The 19202-nt window shown below is 41.8% G+C and overlaps 1 protein-coding gene, 1 long non-coding RNA gene and 2 other non-coding genes across 4 annotated transcripts; all 4 read right to left on the bottom strand.

The window, feature by feature from the left end:
- Positions 1-2399: 2399 nt before the first annotated feature.
- LOC115202898 (GTP-binding protein RAD) lies at positions 2400-5370 on the bottom strand. Its single transcript, XM_029767060.1, has 5 exons — positions 5276-5370; positions 4573-4939; positions 3976-4049; positions 3568-3772; positions 2400-3375 (listed from the first exon to the last, which is right to left on the bottom strand). Exons 2-5 carry the CDS (start codon positions 4925-4927, stop codon positions 3098-3100), a joined length of 912 nt encoding a protein of 303 aa, XP_029622920.1. The 5' UTR covers positions 4928-4939; positions 5276-5370; the 3' UTR covers positions 2400-3097.
- An 8735-nt stretch (positions 5371-14105) lies between these two features.
- On the bottom strand, positions 14106-16948 carry LOC115202692 (uncharacterized). The gene is made up of 3 exons (XR_003880020.1): positions 16758-16948; positions 15414-15543; positions 14106-15184 (listed from the first exon to the last, which is right to left on the bottom strand). It is a non-coding gene; the product is annotated as an uncharacterized LOC115202692 (long non-coding RNA).
- Positions 16949-17654: 706 nt separating this feature from the next.
- trnaf-gaa (transfer RNA phenylalanine (anticodon GAA)) lies at positions 17655-17727 on the bottom strand. Its single transcript has one exon. It is a non-coding gene; the product is annotated as a tRNA-Phe (tRNA).
- A 626-nt stretch (positions 17728-18353) lies between these two features.
- Positions 18354-18425, bottom strand: trnam-cau (transfer RNA methionine (anticodon CAU)). Its single transcript has one exon. It is a non-coding gene; the product is annotated as a tRNA-Met (tRNA).
- Between the last annotated feature and the right edge of the window lie 777 nt (positions 18426-19202).

The raw sequence follows: 19202 nt of genomic DNA, 5'->3' as shown, positions 1-19202 counted from the left end.
ATGAGACCAGGGTGCACTCTCTGTTTCCCAGCACACGATGATACCTGCGACACAAAACAGCCTAGCAATGAATTGTTCTCTCTATAACAAGAATAGACAAATAAATACATATTATGACTTTATAGTATGTGTTAGATGGTCACAAAAGACAAAGCAATAGGCACAAGAAATAGTTAATGATGAGATTTGGCACTCCAATAAATCCCCCCCAAAATAAAATAATGCTGGGCACAAGTCGCGGGAACCTCTGTGCCTCGCTGATGGCCCATCGTGCCGCAGACAGGAATTCACAACATCCATAGGCAATTCGCTTGCAACAACATTTACCTGTCTTATTATGATTTACAAAGACCGGCGAATGAAAACAAACTCCCTCTCTGAACCTCAACCTGTAGGCCAGAATAAGAGCCTATACCTCACAAAAACTGAATCAATGATTGGCAAACATCACTTATTTACCGAACACTCCACGATCATTTTTATAATAAAATGTTCATTCGAAAACGTTGTATTTATTTTGTCTTACCTTCTCTCAACCATATGCGTGTTCCCTATGAAGGTGGGAGAACGGTTTGAATAGTGTGGAAATACGATGTGCGTTTGCAGGACTCTCCAGTTTAATATTTTATTACCTTTTTTCCTTCCAGTAATGCTGTTGGTCAACAAGACTCCAGTCCACTGAACAATCTAATGAATAAAAATTTATGAGGACATAAATCAAATAACAAGGAAGTCTGTTTTATATATACACTTCTGTTCAAAAGTCTGTGGTCACTTATAAATGTCCTTGTTTTTGAAAGAAACGCACATTTTTTGTCCATTAAAATAACATCAGAAAAGATTTAGCAGAAATACAGTGTAGACATTGTTAATGTTGTAAATGACTATTGTAGCTGGAAACGGCTGATGTTTTTATGGAATATCTACGTAGGCATACAGAGGCCCATTATCAGCAACCATCACTCCTGTGTTCCAATGGCACGTTGTGTTAGCTAATCCAAGTTTATAATTTTAAAAGGCTAATTGATCATTAGAAAACCCTTTTGCAATTATGTTAGCACAGCTGAAAACTGGCCTTCTTTAGACTAGTTGAGTATCTGGAGCATCAGCATTTGTCGGTTCAATTACAGGCTCAAAATGACTAGAAACAAAGACCTTTCTTCTGAAACTTGTCAGTCTATTCTTGTTCTGAGAAATGAAGGCTGTTCCATGCGAGAAATTGCCAAGAAACTGAAGATCTTGTACAACGCTGTGTACTACTCCCTTCACAGAACAGCGCAAACTGGCGCTAACCAGAATAGAAAGAGGAGTGGGAGGCCCCGGTGCACAACTGAGCAAGAGGACAAGTACATTAGTGTGTCTAGTTTGAGAAACAGACGCCTCACAAGTCCTCAACTGGCAGCTTCATTAAATAGTACACACCAATAAACACCAGTCTCAACGTCAACAGTGAAGAGGCGACTCCGGGATGCTGGCCTTCTAGGCAGAGTTGCAAAGAAAAAGCCATATCTCAGACTGGCCAATAAAAAGAAAAGATTAAGATGGGCAAAAGAACACAGACACTGGACAGCGGAAGATTGGAAAAAAGTGTTATGGACAGACGAATCTAAGTTTGAGGTGTTCGGATAACATAGAACATTCATGAGAAGCAAAAAAAATGATAAGATGCTGGAGGAGTGCTTGACACCATCTGTCAAGCATAGTGGAGGCAATGTGATGGTCTGAGGGTGCTTTGGTGGTGGTAAAGTGGGAGACTTGTACAGGGTAAAAGGGATCTTGAAGAAGAAAGGCTATCACTCCCTTTTGCAACGCCATGCCATACCCTGTGGACGGCGCTTAATTGGAGCCAATTTCCTCCTACAACAGGACAATGACCCAAAGCACAGCTCCAAACTATGCAAGAACTATTTAGGGAAGAAGCAGTCAGCTGGTATTCTGTCTATAATGGAGTTGCCAGCACAGTCACCGGATCTCAACCCAATTGAGCTGTTGTGGGAGCAGCTTGACCGTATGATACGTAAGAAGTGCCCATCAAGCCAATCCAACTTGTGGGAGGTGCTTCAGGAAGCATGGTGTGAAATCTCTACAGATTACCTCAACAAATTGACAACAAGAATGCCAAAGGTCTGCAAAGCTTTAATTGCTGCAAATGGAGAATTCTTTAACGAAAGCAAAGTTTGAAGGACACAATTATATTTAAATTAAAAATCATTATTTATTACCTTTTCAACATCTTGACTATATTTCCTATTCATTTTGCAACTCATTTCATGTATGTTTTCATGGAAAACAAGGACATTTCTAAGTGACCCCAAACTTTTGAACGGTAATGTATTTAACTTTCGTTTATGGTGTAGTCTAATTGTTTTATGATCTGGGCAAGAAAAAATATGGAATAATTGTATTTCATTTTTTTATTAAAAAAGTAAACATAACAAAATGATTGAATATTAAAAGGAAGTGAAAATCAACTGTATTTAAAACAAAACATTACATTCACATGACAAATATAACTTATTATTGCTTTCCACATTCACATCTGGGCTGAAGGTTAGGACAATAGAATAATATATTTTTCCAAAACCTGGCCTAACCCCCATTACACATTATTCCTGTCCTTAGTATCGTGGCCAAAGTACGAACCTGCGTACCCAGTTTCAAGTAATAATGACTCCATGTGACAGAATGCAGTGAAATCACTCATGGTGCTTACAGTTCCATTGCTTTTCAGGACAGTGTACCATAATCTAATCTTTAATGAGGGCTATATACAACTCTACCAACACTAAATGGAGTAGAACCAAACACACTGTCCCCCATTATCAAGGCAATCTTACAACTCATGGTTGAAAATAACAAGCCTTGGTGGATTGAATATACATTCACAAGAAGTATCAACATCTATACATAAGCAAGACAAAAGACTAAACTGAAACCTCATGCAGATCATTAACATGGACATGTCTGTTGTGTTTAATGAATATAATAAAATATATAATTTCTGTACAGCTCTAGCAGTCCTTGGGGTTAGTGTTAAAAACACACAGCGTCTGGTCTTGAAGGCCAAAGAGAAAACAGCAGTCCAGATACTGTACTCTCAGAGGACCGAGAGGTCATGGCAGGACTTGGACTTCTGTCTGAAGGCCATCTTCTTGTTCTTCCGGGCCACCATACGGCCCAGGAAACGCTTGGCCTTCTTGCCGATGCTCTCGCGTCGCTTGCAGTTGGCCATACGGCGAGCGTTCTCCTCTTTGCTGTCTTTGCGCAGTCGGATCTGCCGGACGATGCCCTCGAACAGGTCCCTGACGTTGTGGTGGAGATTGGCTGAGGTCTCGATGAACTTGCAGTCAAACACCACAGCGCAGGCGCTGCCCTCTGCAAAAAAAAGAAAGGAGGGGAGACGCAGGTGAGAATCTATAGTGTTCCCTTGGGACAGTGACTTCACCCTCACCATTATGCCTTCGCATAACACCTTGATACTAGCTTTAACTACAGCAGTCGTTCTAAAATAAGTAGCACTATGCAAATGCAGAGATGCCTTGGACAGAAGAGATCACTGTCACTTACCATCCACAGAGACTTCTCTGGACCGCACCAGGTCGCTCTTATTGCCCACAAGGATGATGGGAATGTTCTCAGACTGGCGAGCTCTGCGTAGCTGGATGCGTAGCTCTGACGCCTTCTCAAAGCTGGACTTGTCTGTCACTGAGTAGACGATGATGTAGGCGTCACCTATCCTCATGCACTGTTCCTTCAGCCACTGACTGTTATCCTGTAAGCGAAGAGAAATAGAATTTGATTAGTTACAATCCTTATCTAATCAAAAGCTACAGGTGCTCAAATTAAAGTTGTTATAGTGGTATATTATATAATACTATACACCAGCATTAGAGCACTACACATTACATCAAATTATACGCTATGACTAAGACCAATTTTCTGAGGGTGAAACTGAAATTGCGTTATATGCCTCACCTGTTCCCAAATGTCGTACAACAAGATGGACGCCTCCTCCTCGTCCACCTCAATCGATCTGTCATACGTGTTTCCTGAAACAAAAGCAAGCAGACAGATAAATACTCCTGTCCAAAATGATATATACCCACTAACTGGGTCAAGTGTGAGGTCTCACTCACTATTGCCCATTTCTATTGCCCATTTCATGATGCCTTTAGGTACAGCTTATTAACTTTCAATGAACCTATATCTGTGATGGGTACTACTGTACATTAGTGTCTCCTTCCCTCAGTCATTGATTTTCATATCTCCCTTCCACTATCTCTGTGGCTGTATATGTCGACAGCAGTACTTTGATATGTGTGGCGCCTTACTGACTGGATGGAAATAGCAATAATCAATGTACTTCAGCCTGTGTGCCAAGATGATATGGAAACCAATCCTATATTTACTTAGTTTGGAGCTTATGTGCATTAGCTCTAATGGGGTGCTGAGGACAGCCACAGTCAAACAGTTATTGTCTTTGCTTTAAAAAAATGATTTATTTGTGGTGTATTCTCAATGCCATATAAACTTCAACGCCATCATCATCAGTAATGGTCATCAGACACACACCTGTCTCGTCGCAGTCGTGACCATCCTCGACTCCACCGAAAATACGTGCCAGGCTAGACTTGCCGACACCCTGCTCGCCGAGGAGAACCACCTTGTACACTTGTCCCTCGGAGTCGCTGCCGGAGGATATAACCGAATCGGACGAGTCCGATACACAGCTGTCTCTGTGAGGCTCACCGGGGGTGTAGGAGGTGCGGCGCATGAGGTTGGACAGCTCTCCAGTTTGCGCCTTGCGCATCTCGCGGTCGTCCACTGGCATGCTTCTTCTGTGCAGGTTCTGCAGGTGCATGGGAAACGGCATGCTCCCTCTTCTTTTGTCCATGTTCCGCAATTTGTCACTTTTGTTCAAAGTCATTACTTTTTTTGTCTGTGAAATAGATGCGCTCTTTAGTACGATTCTGCTGTAAACATGAAAAGCAACCAACTCCGACAAAAAAATGCATTTCTCATCACTACGCCTAGGTGTTGATTTAAAAAAAATCCTTTATTAGGCCACAGTTTATATGAACTTTTGTGTCATATTTATTTGAACAAAGTCATGTAAGACAACAATGTGCCTGTATCCTATAATATTAATTACGGTTTGATGGAGCATTGAGCAATGTTAAAATTGAAGTGGAACTCAAATTATTTGAAACAGCCATAGCCTAATTCATGTATTAATCACGACTGTAAAATCATTCAATTCCATAAGAAAACTTACATTTGATGTGGGTCTGACGTATTCCAAAATCCTGAACCAGGCAATCCACTTGCGATCTATCTATCCTTCAGTGAAGAGAAGTTTCGGTTTGATCCAGGGAAACGTACGGATCCCCATATTTATCTAGTAGCCGAGCCAGTGACGTCACCGCGAGGCAGGGTTTGCCTCTGAGAGTTACGTCTCAGGGAGGAGAGGGAGTGTGTGTGGACCGCTCTACAGAGACCTGATTGAAAATGACGCGCAGGCGGGCTGAGGGATTCTCCTCTTCTGCAATGCAATGCCATCATGCCAGTGATGTAATTATTTTGCCGAGTAATTAGGCCGTTTACTCTCCATAAGTTATAGCCTATCTGCGTTGAAGGGGTTGGCTAACTAGCGTAGTTTTAACACTAGTTGGGCCAGTGCCAGGGAGAGTTGGCGATGGAGGGCGCCAAAATGCATCTGGACAGGTGAGGTTTTTACCAGCCATTCGCAAGGCTGACCATAGTCAATCAGTCCTTTTAAATAACACGATTTGTTTGTAATTGATAACTTAAGTGCTACAAGTTGTCAGTGGATTAGCCAAGAGCATCTGAGACATCAAGCGTTTCCAATAGATGCGTCTCAGCATTTCGGCCCATAGGTCGCGTAAGCCTTGGTGACACGAGTTGTGAATGAGGCAAATGTGGGGGGGAAAAGCAGCTGTTCACCAAAGAAACAAGACACTTTATTTCTTAAAACGACGCCTAGACATATCACTGGGGACACAGGTATCCCACAAGACTCAAGCAGGCGACAGGAAAGAAAGACCATTGAAGGAAACCATTGCGATCCAAATTAATGATGATTTCACATGCATCAGTCTGATTGAAGTTAGTTAACCTAGTCTGTAGTCGCCATCTGTTGGTGGTTATGTGAAATGCACAATGTTATAGTAGGCTGCTGGAACTGCCAGGTCTGTCTTTTACCATTCTGCTTCCTGAGAAGGAGAGAAGACCAGTGACAAAGGAATATTTACTAGGTTACTTCATTATTATCTCTGGCAAGTTGGCAAGCCTCATTCCTCATGACAATGCATGAAGTCAATTGGGTGGTGTATTGGTGGACAGACTAAAGTTAAACACCTTCTCAAGTGACATTAACAGTAACACAGTTGCCAAAGGTTTTCAGATGAATAGCAATGTTTCCAAAAACATGAATCGGTCAGATCTTTTCATTAATTGATTTTTTTGTTTGTTGCAAGGGCTTCTATTTGGTGCTCTATGAAACGTGTTTGACTCACTGGCTTGCCCTGACTCAGTGGTAGCCTGTACTTTTTAAATGGGTCAGACAGTGCCATATATACACACTACTGAAATAGTTATTTACAGGAAGAGAAGAACGGGCCTTCCTCCCCTCCAGGGTTGGACAAGCGTCTCTGGTTCCCAATTAGCGGGAGGATCAACATGACCTGCCTCTTCAACAAGGAAAGTGACCTTGCATGGGGCTCTTTAATTAAAAATCCCATTCTGTGTATGTGTTCAGTACATGTTTTTATCTCCTGTCTGACCCCCTCCTGACCTCTGATGACCATTCACACAAAACAGCCTTTCAGGTGAACACAAACTAGTGGACTTTTATATGGGTAAATTACCTCAAATAGCTTGGTTGTGTGCATCGGTAACAGCATAGTGTCACACCTGCTCCCGCTCCCCCTCTCACGCCAGGCTGCCCATCATTACATACACCTGTCACCATCGTTAAGTGCATTAGCGCTTCATTGGACTCACCTGGACTCCATCACTTTATGATTGCCTCCTCTTTATCTGTCTATTCCTCAGTTTGATCTCCGTGTCAGCATTAATCTTGTTATGTTTCCCTTGTCCAGACACTGTCCGTGTTTTGTTTCATGTCTGTTATTTGTGAAATATTCCCTCCCTGTACTTGCTTCTCGTCTCCCAGTGTCTGTTGTCACACATAGATTTGGTGCTATTTTGGTGGAAGGCACTGACAACTCTCAGGGAATTGGAGATGGTCTTTAAATGGGCAAAATGGAACAAGAAACCATATCACTCATCCATTTTTAATGCACAGCAATGGCAGCAGATTCGAGTGGTAACTGAGAGAAGTCTCAGAGGAAAATAACTCCAGAATATTTCTACAACTTTATTTAATTTTGCTTTGTTTCAAACAAATTCTAATCACACATTTTATTAATAACAGTAGGCTAGTCCTAAATTAACTACTGCATTTAACTCTAAATAAGGTAGCATGCAATGTTAAAAGGTAGGGTTTACTTTATCCTCAGTGTAACATGTTAAAAGAAGAATACTTTATTGCCCATGTTTACAGAAAACAGAAATTTGTCTTGTTTTACGTTTCAATTGTCAGGAGATGGCATCTAGGTCTAAGATCGCTCCCCACCAGATTTTCCCATTAGACCTGGCATTCAAAGCCTTACCTCTAACCTATAGGTTGCTGCTGCCAGAAAAACGCTACCCGCCGAAACCGAAGCAGACACCATTAGATTTTCAGTCTAACTCTTTCCCTAATGCATCAAGGATATTGCTCATTAGATGAGGTTATGACACCAGGAATTAACAAGTGAAGGGAATTCGGGGGGCATTTTCTACCAAGAATGAACATACTCGCCGATGCCGCCCTTTGTTCGAATCCCGACACGGCTGCTGTATTTAGCCTTGAATCTTTGTTTTTTTTATGCTTTGTTTTCCTACTGTGAAAATCTGACAGTAGAAAAGCATCGGGCTTCTTGTGACAATTCTCCCTCATCAGGATTCAAACTTGCAAATGTGTTAAGCCAAAACACCACAGGAGTTCAATCTTGTTGATCTCAATTAAGAGAAAGGGCTTAATCTATACATTTAAGTTCATTTTCACACCGAAAACTTAATGTTAGCTAAATTGTTTTGAGTGTAAATCAAGGAAGTAATTGAAGCCGTGAGAATGACAAATCTACTCGTATTGTTTGAAATCAGTCCACATAGCACATATGTTGGAGAAATTAAATACACTGAACAAAAATATGAACGCAACATGTCAAGTGTTGGTCCCATGTTTCATGAGCTGAAATAAAACATCCCAGAAATGTTTCATTTGCACAAAAAGCTTATTTCTCTCAAATTTTGTGCACAAATTTGTTTACATCCCTGTTAGTGAGCATTTCTCCTTTGCCAATATAATCCATCCACCTGACAAGTGTGGCATATCAAGAAGCTGATTAAACAGCATGATCATTACATAGGTGCACCTTGTGCTGGGACAATAAAAAGCCACTCTAAAATGTGCAGTTTTGTCACACAACGCAATACCACAGATGTCTCAAGTTGAGGGAGCGTGCAATTGGCATGCTGACTACAGGAATGTTCACCAGAGCTGTTGATAATTAAATGTTAATTTCTCTACCATAAGCTGCCTCCAACGTCATTTTAGAGAATGTGGCACTACGTCCAACCGGCCTCACAACTGCAGACCACGTGTAACCACGCCAGCCCAGGACCTTCATGTCCGGCTTTTACATTTACATTTACATTTAAGTCATTTAGCAGACGCTCTTATCCAGAGCGACTTACAAATTGGTGCATTCACCTTATGATATCCAGTGGAACAACCACTTTACAATAGTGCATCTAAATCTTTTTTTTTGGGGGGGGGGGGGGGTTAGAAGGATTACTTTATCCTATCCCAGGTATTCCTTAAAGAGGTGGGGTTTCAGGTGTCTCCGGAAGGTGGTGATTGACTCCGCTGTCCTGGCGTCGTGAGGGAGCTTGTTCCACCATAGGGGTGCCAGAGCAGCGAACAGTTTTGACTGGGCTGAGCGGGAACTGTGCTTCCGCAGAGGTAGGGGGGCCAGCAGGCCAGGGGTGGATGAACGCAGTGCCCTCGTTTGGGTGTAGGGACTGATCAGAACCTGAAGGTACGGAGGTGCCGTTCCCCTCACGGCTCCGTAGGCAAGCACCATGGTCTTGTAGCGGATGTGAGCTTCAACTGGAAGCCAGTGGAGAGAGCGGAGGAGCGAGGTGACGTGAGAGAACTTGAACACCAGACGGGCTGCAGCGTTCTGGATGAGTTGTAGGGGTTTAATGGCACAGGCAGGGAGCCCAGCCAACAGCGAGTTGCAGTAATCCAGACGGGAGATGACAAGTGCCTGGATTAGGACCTGCGCCGCTTCCTGTGTGAGGCAGGGTCGTACTCTGCGAATGTTGTAGAGCATGAACCTACAGGATCGGGTCACCGCCTTGATGTTAGTGGAGAACGACAGGGTGTTGTCCAGGGTCACGCCAAGGTTCTTAGCACTCTGGGAGGAGGACACAATGGAGTTGTCAACCGTGATGGCGAGATCATGGAACGGGCAGTCCTTCCCCGGGAGGAAAAGCAGCTCCGTCTTGCCGAGGTTCAGCTTGAGGTGGTGATCCGTCATCCACACTGATATGTCTGCCAGACATGCAGAGATGCGATTCGCCACCTGGTTATCAGAAGGGGGGAAGGAGAAGATTAATTGAGTGTCGTCTGCATAGCAATGATAGGAGAGACCATGTGAGGATATGACAGAGCCAAGTGACTTGGTGTATAGCGAGAATAGGAGAGGGCCTAGAACAGAGCCCTGGGGGACACCAGTGGTGAGAGCACGTGGTGCGGAGACAGATTCTCGCCACGCCACCTGGTAGGAGCGACCTGTCAGGTAGGACGCAATCCAAGCGTGGGCCGTGCCGGAGATGCCCAACTCGGAGAGGGTGGAGAGGAGGATCTGGTGGTTCACAGTATCAAAGGCAGCAGATAGGTCTAGAAGGATGAGAGCAGAGGAGAGAGAGTTAGCTTTAGCAGTGCGGAGAGCCTCCGTGACGCAGAGAAGAGCAGTCTCAGTTGAATGACCAGTCTTGAAACCTGACTGATTTGGATCAAGAAGGTAATTCTGAGAGAGATAGCAAGAGAGCTGGCCAAGGACGGCACGTTCAAGAGTTTTGGAGAGAAAAGAAAGAAGGGATACTGGTCTGTAGTTGTTGACATCGGAGGGATCGAGTGTAGGTTTTTTCAGAAGGGGTGCAACTCTCGCTCTCTTGAAGACGGAAGGGACGTATCCAGCGGTCAAGGATGAGTTGATGAGCAAGGTGAGGTAGGGGAGAAGGTCTCCGGAAATGGTCTGGAGAAGAGAGGAGGGGATAGGGTCAAGCGGGCAGGTTGTTGGGCGGCCGGCCGTCACAAGATGCGAGATTTCATCTGGAGAGAGGGGGGAGAAAGAGGTCACCTGCGGAATTGGCTGAGACCAGCCACCCATACAGCTGATGAAACTGTGGGTTTCCACAACCAAAGAATTTCCGCACAAACTGTCAGAAACCATCTCAGGGAAGCTCATCTGTGTGCTCATCAAACTCCCCAGGGTCTTGACCTGACTGCAGTTCGGCGTTGTAACCGAATGCTCACCTTCGATACACAGCGTGTATCACGTCGTATGGGCGAGGGGTTTGCTGATGCTGGGCACAGGTGTGGAGGTCACAGACAGCAACATGGTCTCAGCATTTCATATTATTCTGTAAGTTAATCCGATACATCTATTTAGTATTAATTTGTGGTTTCTATCATCCATTTCAAATTATATGTTACGAATTACAATGCGTACAATATAATACGAATTGCAATTCATACAATAAGTTACACATTTGCAAAATGTACAATATGTTACGAATTTGAAAAAGTATGATATGTTACGAATTCCAATTTGTTGTGGCTAACGTTAGCTAGGGGTGGCTAACGCTAACGTTAGCTAGCTGGCTAACATTAGCTAGGGGTTCGGATTTAATGTTATAGGAGTTAGGTTGAAGGTTTAAGGTTAGGGTTAGCTAAAAGGGTTAGGTTAGGTTTAGGGTAAGTAGCAAAAAAATTGTAAGAAGTTGCTAAGTTGCTAAAGTTGTCCGTAATGAGATTCAAACGCGCAACCTTCATGTTGGTAGACATTTGTAACCTTGTGTCTTATGTAACCATACTAAACGTAACATACTTATTTGAGTGTCCCTGATTTATGTTTACCATGTTATGTCTGGTTTATGAGATCAGTCTGCAGACAGAGGCCCAGTCGGGCACAGACGTCAAGGGCACAGACAGAGGCCCATCCAGGCACAGGTGTCGAGGGCATGGACAGAGGCCCAGCAGGGCACAGGTGTTGAGGGCATGGACAGAGGCCCAGCAGGGCACAGTTGTCGAGGGCATGGACAGAGGCCCAGCAGGGCACAGGTGTTGAGGGCACGTACAATGGACAAAGGCTGGTGTCTTTCAGGCTCCCATCTGGCAACTTTTTGAAGATGGGCCGCTTCATGTCTGCTATGGAAATAAGGGGGAAAGTTTGTAATTATGACTATAAGATGTAACATTTAATCACAGTGAGCAGATCGGATGTATAGATGGGAACATGAAATGAATAGTGTTTAACCTTTAACATCTCAACTTGCTCAGCACATTAGAACACACAGAAGCGTAAGCAAGTGCATGCTTATTCAATATCGACAGCTAGTTAGCTGTAGCGTTTGTTAAGTAATTTCAAAGTATCTAATGTTAGCTAGCTGGGTGTGACAAAACATAGGCCTAAAATAAAATCACACAATGATTTCAGCGTAGTATGGAAATATTGGGGCTGACAGACTATTTTGATGATGATGTGACAAACTATTCTGACAACCTGTCAAAACACGCAGCTAGCTTCTGTTACTGTAAATACTGTACAGTGATACAAAGTTGTTAGCCAACTGTACTAACGTGATGTAGCCTAATGCACTGATCTTACCTGCTAGTGCTAGTTATTCCAATCAAAAAAAAACTGATTTCAGAAAAAGATCACATAAGCCGCGAAACGTTTTAAAACGTATCTTCTATAGTAGTTCCGGACAATTATATAACTCTGTTCTCATTGGTCAATTCTTGGTTACTTCTTGGTTGCACTGGCGTCTCAGATTGGTTGACGAGTGCAATTCTTGGCTATTGCTTGGTTGCAGACACCGATATGTAGCAACCAGAAATTTCCTTGACTCACCATTGCCAGGGGGACTGCAATTACTGAGCTCTGTTGTCCATGTTAGCAGAGAACAGAAATGTGTCTTGTTTTGCAATGCAATTGTCAAGAGATGGCATCTAGGTGTAGGGGAGATTCTCAATTGGTTTGCTCAACTCCTCCATCCTCTCCTCGCCTCCTTTTGAAAATGGTCAAACGTAACCAAGGAGAGCAGGGGAGGGGAGGAAATGTGGAAACACATGCGCTTGAAGGAGATGAGACTCCTTCACTCAAGCGGCATCATTCAAATGACATTTAGGCTACAAGGGTTTAATCACAGTTTAAATGTGTAAAGTAAAAGTAGTAGTTGTGCTAGACATTTTATAGATAAAAGGCTAAGTAGCATAATGTTTTGAAATATGTGCATGCTTTTCTCCTCCCAGTAAACAACAGCTATTTCAAAGGTGGTGTAGCGGATCTTAAAACTCTTCCGGGAAGGACAGGTAAGATACTCTTGTGCTTCCTCTCTGGGAGGAGGCTATCGCGCAGGCGAGGGCACTCCTCCGTTCGCCTGCTAACTAATTGGCCCTTTCTCAATTATGGAACGCCGCTTGGGTCTTAAAGCACGTGATCAAAACGCGATAGTTTTAATGCTGCGTGCGTAAAGTAAGCAGGTGCAGGCGCTAAATTAACGCGTGCATGCGCTAAATTAACGCGTGCACACATTAAATTAACTTCTTCACGCGCTAAATTAAGTTCTTAGGGTCCAGTGCGATACATTCCTACATTGGAGAGGGATGCCCTTCTAAGTTCTACTTAGAAAGCAGGATACGGGATGCTCTTGAGTAGTGAGTTTCCATATATCTAAGGAATCTCAAGTTTAGTTAAATTCTTCAGGGCAAATTCATTGTCTTTTTTTACTTTATAGATTCAAAAAGGGTCTGGAGTGTCTAGGTCTCCTGCCTTACATGAATAGATACTCAAGCCTTTTCAGAGAGGTTTTCATCTACGCTGAGAAATCTCTTTTGGCCAAAGACATAGCTTCTCTCTTCAAAGCAGAGCGCTCCCCACCTGGTACCAATCAAAGAGCAATAGAGAGAAGAGTCATATGTTTCTGGAGGGACTGACTTCTGGAGGTGGAAGGTTAGATGCAAAACCACGATCATTGAAGTAACACGGCCCACATCAGTAAAACATCACCTAATCACTCTCACAACTGTGGGACAGCATTTTATAGCCTTATTCTTCCATGGGCCCCTAAGAATGTAATATATTAAATCCCAAACTACTTTCACTTAGAGTATTGTTCTCCAACAAGTGTTACTTATGGACTTTAATGTCCCCCCCTTCCCTTTTTTCAGGGGGAAACACATACCCTTTAACCATGGAGAAGGTTTTCATTTTCACTTCAGGGGCTTCAGCATTCCTAGGCTGGGATTGCCAGTGGAGCCACAGCTACAGTTTTCTCTGCTACCGCACGGCAAGCGGTACCGGAGCGCCAAGTCTAGGTCCAAGAGGCTTCTAAACAGATTCTACCCCCAAGCCATAGGACTACTGAACATCTAATCAAATGGCTACCCAGACTATTTGCTGCTACTCTATCTATGCATAGTCACTTTAATATCTCTACCTACATGTATATATTAACTTGACTAACCGGTGCCCCCACACATTCTCTGTACTGGTATCCCCTGTATATAGCCTCGCTATTGTTATTTTACTGATGCTCTTTAATTATTTACTTTTCTTTTTTAACTGCATTGTTGGTTAAGGGCTTATAAGTAAGCATTTCACTGTAAGGTCTACACCTTGTATTTGGTGCATGTGACAAATACAATTTGATTTGATTTAAATAATTCATTTAAGGGGAATTATCTCAAACGTGTATTGCATGACTACCTAGTAAGTTCGGAATACTGCAGCCAATGTTAATTGGGGATGTGTCCCAAAAGAATTGATGTTATGAAAGTTTCCGACAGGATTGTCCATCAGCAAAAAAAAGTTTTGTAGTGAAAGTTTTCAAAAACATTTCAACCAACCAGAATCAATTGGACACAGTAATACATAACGCAGCTTTAATATTTTAATACATGTATGATTTCTTAGAGTGGGTAAACTGAGCATTATGCAAAGTAGTTAAGTCATGTATGTCAAGGGACTATGTTACAATATGTGCAATGTTACCATAAATAAATCTTACAGTAAATATGGACATTTCATTTACAGGTGTAATGGCAATAAAATACACTGTAGTTGGTACGTAGGTTGTGGTGCAGCAAGTTTAAGGGTAGTGGAGAAGCACAAGTGGGACTTTGAGTGAAGTAACTGAGGGCAGAAAAGGATATCAGGGTGCCCAGGATCTTGAAGCTGCTTATCATCTCCATGTCAATGTACAGTAGATGGGAGAATGGTCAAGTATCACCGTCTACTTTGTTGTGTTTACTCTGAAACTGTTGACGTATCACCATTATGTCAGGTCCCACAGCTCCTTCATGTACTCATGCGTACCATGGTAGTGTCGGGTCCATTCTGGGGATACAAATTCTTATGATAATGTAAAAAATCTAAATTTATTATTACAGGATTTACACCCAGAGCCCTGAGTCTGCTAACCAGTTTGTGGGTCAGGATGGCGTTGAAAGCAGAGCTATAAAATAAAATGCACTCTGACATATGTAAAAATGTATAATTGACATTTGTTGGGACAATAGGCAAACTGGAGTTGAACATTGTGCTACACTATCTATTGTTCCAGTTTTTTAAAATCGATTTCGACTGGGCTGCAGTGGAAATGGTAAGAAGCTTCGATATTATGGGGCCCTAACTTCTAACGTCCTTTCCTGGTACACCCACAGACACTGCAGTCACATGCCAACCAGCGGCTCTCCGTCCTACGGTGGCTGAAGAAATTTTGCCTGACGTCAAACATTAAAAAGAGTGTCAGATTGAAGTGTCTGGAAAAAATGTAAACAGAACCATAAGAGCAGATTACTTTTTGTCATCTTTACCTGCACAGTTTTAAAATGTCTAATTGCAGTCACTTTCAATTGATTCATTGACTCCAAGAACCATAGATTGTCTGTAGTTCATAACATTAACACAACTGACAAACGTTGCTTGAATGTAAATTGGAATACATGTTTTAATAATATTGGCTATTTGATTGGGCTTAATGTTGCATACCTTGTGTTGTGCATGCATGCCAACCAGGTAAGAATCATCTGAATTAATTGATAATTGATGAATAAGGTCTTCTCTGCTGCTTTATCAGCCTCCCCCTTGCCCACTCCAAGCTCCTCTTCATGGTTCCCTTCTGCAAGACACAATTGTGTGAAAATAAAGCAGAAGGAATAGGTGTAAGGGGTGCGTACTGGCGGCAGAGTAGTCAGATGCAGGAGAGCAAAAACTGTGGTTCCAACGGCTCAGTTTAATAAAAACAAAACACCGGATTACAGAACAAAAATAAATGGGTACATAACCCGACGCACACCAGAACATAACGTGCACAAGCACGTACAACAAACAATACCGGACAAGGACATGTGGGGAACAGAGGGTTAAATACACAACATGTAATTGATGGGATGGAAACCAGGCGTGTGGGAAGACAAGACAAAACAAATGGAAAATGAAAGGTGGATCGGCAAAGACCGGTGACGTCAACCGAACAAGGAGAGGGACCGACCTCGGAGGAAGTCGTGACAATGGGAACCCTATTCCTTTGAAGAAGTACTGGGTATATGCCTGAAGTTATTTTACCCTAATAAGCTTTGATGGAATATAAATATTCAAAAAGTGAACGTGCACATTACGTTTGCTAACTTCTACGGTTTTACAAGGTTGTCACTAGCCAAATTTGCTTTATGTGAGCTTTTCTGTGTTTTCATGCTAATCACGACTAACGCTAACATTTAAATGAAAGCCAGTCAGGCTGAAGAAGTTGCCTAGCTTAAGTTGTTTTGCTTAAATACACGGCTTTGGGCTAAAAACGTAACTCAAAAACATGTCCTGCTTCAGTACTAGCCGATAAGTCACATTTAGGTAGCTTGTCTTCCTTAAGTCAACGATAAAGCAAAATAAAGACAATAGTCCAAAAATCGAGAACTACCAGGATTTTGAGCATCTCCGTTGTCTAATCTACGTATGCCTGGTCCTGCATTCAAGCAACAATCTTGCTAGTATGTAATTTACCTTGATAGTTTTAACACAGTCCAATGTGGCTGTTATAGTTTACATGTTTTTTCAGCAGGGCTTTTAATAAAACACAAGACTGTGGCTAGCAGTATGACTGGGAAAAGTTTGAGGCTAACTATATGATATAATATGGCCGGGATTCGAGGCTATCGACGTTAGCTAAATTAGCTAGCAAGTATCTGACTTACTTTATGCTAAGCACTGCTGATCCTGGTGCTAGATTAATGTTAGCTGTATTTTATAGCCAGTGATGAGAAACGGATCCTTCCACTGTAAACTAGCTGTTAAACTTTACGATTCAGTAACAACAAATTTCAAAGACAAAACTGTTACCTTGTAAAGGTTCAAACTCTGCTTGCAGTGGAAAAGGAGGTTCCTTCAAACTGTGAAATCTGGTTGAAAGGAGGAGCTAGGGAAATTGGCTAGTAGAATTAGCATATTAAAGAACAGTTAAGTTAGCCTGTGTAGGCATATATTTAGCAGCTGTAGGCGTTAACTTGACGTGTGCAGGACCGCTTGCAGCCGTTTATTTAGCACATCTTGAACCGCCTGCAAACACACTTGCACACGCTTATTTGATGCGTGAAAACGTTAATTTAGCGCCTGCACCTGTTTACTTTACACACGTAGCATTAAAAAGATCGCGTTTTGGCCACATGCTTTAAGACCCAAACGGCGTTCCATACTCAATTACATTTGCTCAAGTCCTGCGTCCTCTCTCGCCTCCTTTTGAGAAAGGTCCAATTTAATCGAGTTGCGGCGGCAAGGAGACTCAACGTGGACGAAAATGCGCTTGTATGAAATTAGAAGCTCCTCCACTCGTGGATCATCAATCAAATTACTTTTACAGGGTTGGAACCCAAAATAAATATGTAATGTCATAAAAGCAAATATGTCAGTTGTGTAAGACAAATTAGAATTCGTAACACATGTAATGTATAGTACTTTTTTGAAATTCGTAACATCATACGAATTATAATTCATAACATATCATACGAAATGGATGATCGACATTCCCAAATATTACATACAATATGAAACGTAAAATGTACTAAATGGAGTATATTTGATATACATACAGATGAAGGAGTTGAGGAGAAGATGGTATTTTGTCCAAACGATAATCTCACTACAATCACTTCCCACCAGAATTTCCCTTTGAACCTGGGATTCAAACCTTCAACTCTCCGTTTTTCAGGCCAAATTTAGAACTCTCGCAAAAACAACACCTGCCGAAACCCGGGATCGAACCAGGGACCTTTAGATCTTCAGTCTAACGCTCTCCCAACTGAGCTATTTCGGCTGACCTGTATTGACACACCATAAAAGACTACATAAACAGACATCAAAACACTTCTCATTATTTTTTAAGGTGTGTGATTGGCTGTCCGGTGTATTCAGTTGGCTTCGGGACCATGAATATTTTCTAACAAGGAGTGACAAATGCCTCCACATTAATGAAATAATCACGCACACGTTCTTTTTCAAACTGCTAAAAAGACAATGCTGCCACCTGATGGTCACCTGACAAACTCACACATACTTTTAGTTAGAATTTTTGTTAAAATTAGGCTAAACTTTTACCGATTACAGGTACGAAAAGGAGCCTTAGTTGACCTGGTCTGGAGTCTTCTTGCTAACAGACACAATGTGTAATGGAAGTTCTCGAACTGCTCAGATAAAATTACCTGTTATTTCATCCATTGTCCGTTAGAAGGTGGTAGTGAGCACCTCAAATTTGCATTTAACCTTCAGGATGATCCAATATTAATGTGGTTTTAAGACGTTCTTTGAAAACAAAGCTCTTCTTTTATTTTGTCTAATCATAACTGTAGGTAGGTATCATCTCTATTGCATTAAGATGTTTTATATTATCTTTTTAATTAGTGTTTTTTTTCCCCTTGCTGAATTGTCAACATGTAAAAGACATAGCAGAGGATGGTTTCGATCCATCGACCTCTGGGTTATGGGCCCAGCACGCTTCCGCTGCGCCACTCTGCTGTCTGGTGGATAATAGATTAAATGTAAGATTTGAAATGTATCCTTTGAACAATACTTCTTTCACTGCTGTCGTACAATATATATATATATATATATATATATATAGACAAATCAAATTACAAAATGTATATCATTAAACTAAATTAGCATTTCGCTACACTCACATTAACATCTGCTAACCGTATGTAACCAAAAAATAATAATTTATAAATTAAGACCTTTCTTAGTATATGGTTAAACTCAAATATACTAATTGATTACAAAAACGTATTTTTCGATTAAAAAAAAGTTATAATCTTTGTAAATTATATCATAAATAGTACTGGTGGAGTTATGTCACACATGCAGCTAATACAGACATATGGAAATGTCTGCGCTACCCAAAATTACAACCAACTAATTGCCGCATTACCACAAAAATGGAAGAGGCAAGTGGAAAGGGGAAAAAGTAAGGAACTTGTCAGTCGGCCCTGCATTAAAAACCAAAAACGGTTCAAGAAAATTGTGATAAATAAAAATATATACCAATTTAATTTAAGCACCCAAAAATTGACAGCTGTGCCATATAAATTGCAAAATAGTCGGGAAGAGATTTTCGATGTACTGATTCCATGGTTTATGAATTGAAACGCAAAACGACGCTGGATTGAAAACTTAGAATTTTTCAATTTAAATTATTATACAAAATTCTTGCAACCAATAGAATGTTATATGCAGTTGAAGTCGGAGGTTTACCTTATTCAAATACATTTAAACTCAGTTTTTCACAATTCCTGG

Source organism: Salmo trutta, chromosome 12 (assembly GCF_901001165.1).
Source record: "Salmo trutta chromosome 12, fSalTru1.1, whole genome shotgun sequence".
Taxonomy (NCBI): Eukaryota; Metazoa; Chordata; class Actinopteri; order Salmoniformes; family Salmonidae; genus Salmo; species Salmo trutta.
The sequence above is the reverse complement of the archived record's forward strand: the minus strand, read 5'-3'. Positions and strand labels throughout refer to the sequence as shown.